This window comes from Babylonia areolata, chromosome 23, assembly GCF_041734735.1.
Source record: "Babylonia areolata isolate BAREFJ2019XMU chromosome 23, ASM4173473v1, whole genome shotgun sequence".
In the NCBI taxonomy this organism is placed as follows: Eukaryota; Metazoa; Mollusca; class Gastropoda; order Neogastropoda; family Buccinidae; genus Babylonia; species Babylonia areolata.
In genome coordinates, this window is record NC_134898.1 from 20,848,512 (window position 1) to 20,856,011 (window position 7,500).

Sequence of the window (7,500 nt, forward strand, 5' to 3'; positions counted from 1 at the left end):
CCACACCACACCGCACCACACCACACTACACCACACCACACCACACCGCACCACACCGCACCACACCACACCGCACCACACCACACCACACCGCACCACACCACACCGCACCACACCGCACCACACCACACCGCACCACACCACACCGCACCACACCGCACCACACCACACCGCACCACACCACACCACACCACACTACACCACACTACACCACACCACACTACACCACACCATACCGCACCACACCACACTACACCACACCACACCGCACCACACCACACCACACCGCACCACACCACACCACACCACACCACACCGCACCACACCACACCAGACCACAACGCACCACAACACAACGCAATGTTAGACAACACAAAACGACTAGAGGAAAACACAACAGAACACACAAGAACAACAACATCACACCGTACCGCACCAGACCACACCGCACCACACCACACCACACCGCACCAGACCATAACGCACCACACCACACCACACCACACCACACCGCACCACACCACAACACAACGCAATGTTAGACAACACAAAACGACTAGAGGAAAACACAACAGAACACACAAGAACAACAACATCACACCGCACCGCACCAGACCACACCACACCACACCACACCGCACCACACCGCACCACACCACACCACACCGCACCAGATCACAACACAAAACGACACAACAAGACAACATCAACAGCGACAACAACCACCACAACAGCACAACGCTACAGAACACAACACAACAACGCAATAGCCGAGTGCTTTAAGCGTTGGACTTTCAATCACGATAACGGCGCTTGATGGAGATTTTTCCGATCTCCCAGGTCAACATGTGTGCAGACCTGCTGGTGCCTGAACCCCCTTCGTGTTCATACGCATGCAGAAGATCAAATGCGCACGTTAAAGATCCTGTAACCCATGTCAGTGTTCGGTGGGTTATGGAGACACGAAAATACCCAGCGTGCATGAACCACGACAGAGTCATCAGCAAGTCGATGGTGGTCGTGTAAATGGAAAGAAGAAGAAGAGGACCACACCACACCATATCATTCAACTCGACTCCACATCACGTCACAGGACACGACACGTCATCACACCACACCACACCACACCACGTCACAACCACACCACACCACACCACGCCACACAGCACCACACCACACCACAACCACAACCACACCACCCCACAACCACACGACACCACACCACAACCACACCACACACAACACACTCATACTACACTACACCGCACTACACCACGTCACACCACATCACACCACACACTCACACCACACCACACCACATCACACCACACCATACCCCGTCACACAACACCACACCACACCACACCACACACACCACACCACACTACAACCACACCATATACCCCCCACACACACCACACACACACACACACCACACCATACCAAATCACACCACACCACACCACGTCACACCACACCATACCCCGCCACACCACACCACACCACGCCACGCCACACAACACCACACCACACCACATCACACCCCACCACACCACACCACACTCACCTCACACCACGCACACAGCACCACACCACACCACACCACATCACACCCCACCACACCCCCACCACACCACACCACACCACACTCACACTACACCACGTCACACCACGTCACACACTACATCACACCACCCAACACCACGCCACGCCACGCCACACCACACGGCACCACACCACACACCACACCACACACCACACTCACACACCACACTCACACCACACCACACCACACCACACACACCACACACCACGACAGCGTACCACACCACCACCACACCACACTCACACCACATCAAACCACACCACACACATCACACACCCGGCACTACACACACCACACGGCACCACACCACACCACACTCACACTCACACCACACCACACCACACCACACCACACCACACAACACAACAGGACAGGACAGGGAAAGCAATGTGGGTAATTGGACAGCAGTACAGTTATGACTGGCTTTGGAGGAACAGTCATGCAAGATCGATAGAAAACAGGGGAAGAGGGAAAAAACAGAAGGGACTCGCAACACACTGACGTATTCATCATCATCATCATAATCATCATCTTCTTCTTCTTCTTCTTAATCACACTGGTGGTGGTGCCTGCCAGAAATGAATGGTTAAGGTCAGTGTGTGTGTGTGTGTGTGTGTGTGTGTGTGTGTGTGTGTGTGTGTGTGCGTGTGTGTGTGCGTGTGCGTGTGTGCCTGTCTGTCTGTCTGTCTGTGCGTGTGTCTGTGTGTCTTTGTGTGTATATATGCACGGATGTTTGTGTGTATGTATGTGTGTGTGTTTGGGAAGGGAGTGGAGGGGTCGATAAGGGGAAGGGGTGGGTGGGGGGGGGAAGCGCGAGTGTGTATACGTGTGTGTGTTTGTAAGCGTGCGTGTGTGGTTGCATATGTGCATGTGTCCATGTGTCCTACGCCTGTTTCTGTCTCTATGGCAAGTGAACGCACGCGCACACACACACACACACACACACACACACACACACACACACACACACACACACAACAACAACAACAACAACAACAACAACAACAACAACAACAAAAAGGAACACCAACTGGCAATCCAAGGGTCCACCCTCTCCCCACCTGCTGACAACACACAACACAAATGTAATGAGGTGAACAGGGAGGAGGGTCCACTTTCACCGGGGACAGGAAATGACGCATGGGCAGCAGTCTTGAAAATCGATAGACGAAGAGAAGGGAAGCGAAAGGAAAAGGTAATCGCAGCACGATTATGCCCCTTTAATGCCGGAAATCTGGTAATCTGAACTCTGCCGGCCTCTCTCTATTCCCCCCACCATGGATGTCTGTTTTGTTTGGGTTTTTTTTTTTTATCATTTCCTGTTTTACTGAATTTATTTTTTGAGGGGTTTGTCTCTCTGTGTTTGGGAAACACGCACGTGCAATCTGGCGCGCTTGCTTGCTTGCTTGCTTGTGTGTGTGTGTGTGTGTGTGTGTGTGTGCGTGTGTGTGTGTGTGTGTGTGTGTGTGTGTGTGCGTGCGTGCGTGCGTGCGTGTGTGCGTGCGTGTGTGCGTGCGTGCGTGCGTGTGTTTATTTGTGGATATGGGTACATAGGTCTATGGAAGAATCAGGAGGGAAAACAAAACGACACACCTCCGCATATTAACAGCTGCTGAGAATGTCCGGAACTGAATGAACGAACCCTTTTTTTTTCACTCTTGTTAAATCAACGGCTTTCCTTTATCAGTATCAGTATCAGTAGCTCAAAGAGGCGTCACTGCGTTCGGTCAAATCCATATACACCACACCACATCTGCCAAGCAGATGCCTGACCAGCAGCGTAACCCAACGCACTTAGTCAGGCCTTGAGGAAAATACAACAAACAAACAACAACAACAAAAAAAGAACCCAAAAAACCCCCATAAAATAAAAATAAATAACAATAAAAATAAATAAAACAAAATAAAATAAATAAAGTAAAAATAACAACAGCAACAAAAAGAATAAATAAAATTAAGAAAAAAGAATAAAAATAAAATATAATAAAATAAAGTAAAAATAGCAAAAATTATAATAAACAAATAGATAAATTAAATAAATTCAGACGAGAAGAAGATATCGATTATAACGGTGATGAGGACGACGACGACGACGATGAAGACGAAGACGATGACGACGACCTGTCCGCGTCACTTCAGTCAAGGAAACTGAGGCAAGGATCGGTACAGAGTCCAGTTCCTTTAAAGAAGCTCATCATCGGTCATTTTCTTTTAAACTGTACTTCTGTTCCCCCCCCCCCCCCCCACACACACACACCCATGCTCCTAACTCACCATAGAATCCCCACCCTCTCCTACCTTTAAGAAAATAATTTGTTTTAATGACAACATTCAAATGTAAAACTGAACATGTCTACAGTCGCCTGTAAGTTGTGATGTGACACTGATATCACGTCACCATATAAAACTACACCTTTTCATACCTTTAAAGAAAAATTAATGTTTAATGATTACATTCAAATGTAAAACTGAACATGTCTACAGTCGCCTGTAAGTTGTGATGTGACACTGATATCACGTCACCATATAAAACACCACCGTTTCATACCTTTGAAGAAAAATTAATGTTTTATTGATAACATTCAAATGTAAAACTGAACATGTCTTCAATCACCTGTAAGTTGTGACTTGACATTGAACATAATTCTTTCCTTTCTTCCTTTGTTTCACGTGTGTTCTTCTTTTAAGTGTAATGTATCTTGTTTATTTGATAATAGTTTTTTTTACTACACTTTCCCTCCAGGCTCGTTGGGTTGTGCTGCTGGTCAGGCATCTGTTTAGCAGATGTGGTGTAGCGTTGAGATAAAAGAATCGTCCGAGCGCAGTTATGCTTTCTTGATTTACTGAACTGAACTGAACTGAACTGAACTGAGTGTGCTTTTACACTGGGTTCTGGAACATGCACCTCTGCAAGGGAAAATCATTTGTTTGTCTCCTTCTGGTAGGTAGTCAACAGACAGAACGTGATTCGCCTCCCCCCCCCACCCCCCCCCCCCCCTCCCCCCTCCCCTCCAGTTCCCTGAAATTGTATTTGTATTTGTGCATTTCCTTCCTGATTGCCGGTGTAGAAGCTTTTTCGTACCCTGTTCTGGAATGATCCCCTGGGGATAAATCTTACACTACCCCCATCATTCCTGCTAAATAAATGCGAGGGGTCATTCCCCCTTTGTTTATTCATTTGTTCATTTATCAGTCTAACTGATTTATTATAAAGAAACGTATCTATGCATTTATGTATGTATCTATGTACGTATCCGTATATCTATCTATCTATCTATCTATCTATCTATCTATCTATCTATCTATCTATCTATCTATCTATCTATCTATCTATCTATCTATCTGTTCTGTTTATTTATTTTGAGCAGGTCAACTCAGAGAGTTCAGAGTTCGTCCTTGACACTTCAGGCAAGTTCGTGCAGTACGACACCTTGACCTCTGACCCGAAGTACCTGAACCTTGACACCGAGGGCGGAGCGCATGCGCACCATGACGACAGTGCGCGGAGCAGTCCCGTGTCTGTTGGCACCAGTTCTTTGGGTCAGTGCAGTGTGTGTGTGTGTGTGTGTGTGTGTGTGTGTGTGTGTGTGTGTGTGTGTTCGTGGCATCTGTGTATTCATGAATCACCTACTTAGCGGACGGAATGTTGCTGAAATTTCCTGACCAACACTGTAGGTGATCGTGTCTCTCGGGCCTGGTTAACGACCGGGCCGGAAAACAAACAAACAAAAAGAAAAAAAAAGAAAAAACGGAAATAGAATAAATGAAATAAAATGAATAAATAAATAGATAGATAAATAGATGAATAAATAAATAAATAGATAAATTAATCAATTAATGAACGGAAGCGTAGAATACAATCTTGTCACTTTAGTAGTCCCAAACCTAAGATGGACCCCCAAAGCAGCATCGTCATTATCGTAACCCTCATTCATCATCGATATAGATAAAAAAAAAAAAAAAAAAAAAAAAAATTAAAGTCCCAAATTCTCTGGGCCTCCATGCCTTTCTCTCACAGCGACCCTAATTCCATCCGCCTCAGCTTCCAGGCTTGGAGGTGGAGTCCCTGTCAAGGTTTTCCATGCCGGCATGTTTATGGAGGGGTTGCGGTCGTTGTAGAGACGTGATTGCTGTTTCCACTGTAGGGGTTTGGGTGGGGGAGGGGCTGTGGGGTTGGGATGCCGAAGGCGGGGTGTCGGGCTGGGGGTGGGGGGGGACGCTTGCACACAGTCTGGCTCCACGACTATGCGGTTATTGTCGTCAGTAGGTGTATACATATTATAGTAGACAGCGATCTGCGTACGTTGAATAAGAACAGGCACTGCTAGCGTAGCACCAATGGATTTGTTCTACAGCAGTATCGTGCATGGTTTCTTGTAGGGAGTGATCCGCGTCTGGTGATCTAACCTCTGTGGTTCCCTGTGGACTGTCGCGAGAGGTTCAGAGGAAGGTTTAGAGGACGGTGGCAGAATGGTTTAAGACACTTACCTGCCAATACAGTGTCTGGGTTCGATTCTCGCTCTCGCCATTTATCCAATGTTTGACAGGAAAATCAAACTTACCGTCTAGTCATTCGGATGATGCGAAAAGCCGAGGTCCTACAGCACGCACCTGGCGCACTGGAAAAAAATTAAACCGTGGCAACAAAAGTGTTGTCACTGGCAAAATTGTTTACCAGCAATCCACTCTGAAAGGTACACAAGTATACATATATATATATATATATATATATATGCATGCACTCAAGGCCTGAACAGTGCGGTGGGTTATGCTGCTGTAAGGCATCTGCCTAGAAGACGTGGAGTAGCGTATCATGGATTTATCCGAAGGCAGTGACGCCTCCTTGAGAAACTGAAAGTAAAACGGATTGTCGGCGCTAAGCCTGCTGGCAGACGAACCCAGGTATGGCTGTGTATAGGGGGGAGGGGGGGGGCGGAAGGAAGTGTAGAGGGGGTGGAAAGGAAGGAGTGTAGAGGGGGAAAGGAAGGAGTGTAGAGGGGGTGGAAAGGGAATTGTAGAGGGGGTGGAAAGGAAGGAGTGTAGAGGGGATGGAAAAGAAGGAGTGTAGAGAGGGACAGGAAGGAGTGTACAGGGGGTGGAAAGGAAGGAGTGTAGAGGGGGTGGAAAGGAAGGAGTGTAGAGGGGATGGAAAAGAAGGAGTGTAGAGAGGGACAGGAAGGAGTGTACAGGGGGTGGAAAGGAAGGAGTGTAGAGGGGGTGGAAAGGAAGGAGTGTAGAGGGGGTGGAAAGGCAGGAGTGTAGAGGTGGTGAAAAGGAAGGCAGACGACCCAGGTGTGGCTGTGTATTGGGGGCGAGGGTGGGGGGGGGGGTTGAGGGGGGAGTCAGAGGGAACGGTAAGGTGAGGGAGGGGGAGAGGGGCAGGGGGGGGGGGCGGGGAGGGGGGGTATGCCACTGAAACGGTGCAGATGATAGACCAGCAAGAAGATGGAGAAGAGAGGGGAAAAAAAGCCACCACCACCAAGAGGAAAGAGAAAGAAGTACTAACGTAACCTACTGACCCAAATCTTCGTGCGTTGACAGTTGTCACGTTCAGTCCTGAAAAAGTTCTTCTGAGTTGATGGAAAACAAAGTCAGATCAATAATTATTCTCAATGGAAGGCAGTTCAGCCAGACGAACTCTTCGAATTGGTGAAAAGTTTTTTTTTTTCTGAGCTGATGCAAAACAAAGTCAGATCAATAATTATTCTCAATGGATATAACAATTCTCAGTTCCAATTCTCTTCTTTCGTTTTTTTATATTATATTTATTTATTTATTTATTTTTTTAAACAAAGTCAACCATTTGTGTGAGAGAAGTTGATACTTTTTTAAGAGGGTGGGCTAGTCAATGGCTAGTTCTAAGCCTTTGTTTTCTGTTCTGACTGTGAGTGTTG

At 47.3% G+C, this 7,500-nt stretch overlaps 1 protein-coding gene across 1 annotated transcript in view; it reads left to right on the plus strand.

The window, feature by feature from the left end:
• LOC143298113 (synaptotagmin-12-like) overlaps positions 1 to 7,500 on the plus strand; it is a 162,280-nt gene that overhangs the window by 80,763 nt on the left and 74,017 nt on the right. The window contains exon 3 of the mRNA XM_076610815.1: positions 4,975 to 5,146. Within this exon, the coding sequence (XP_076466930.1) occupies positions 4,975 to 5,146 (172 nt within the window). The remainder of the gene's footprint in view (positions 1 to 4,974; positions 5,147 to 7,500) is intronic.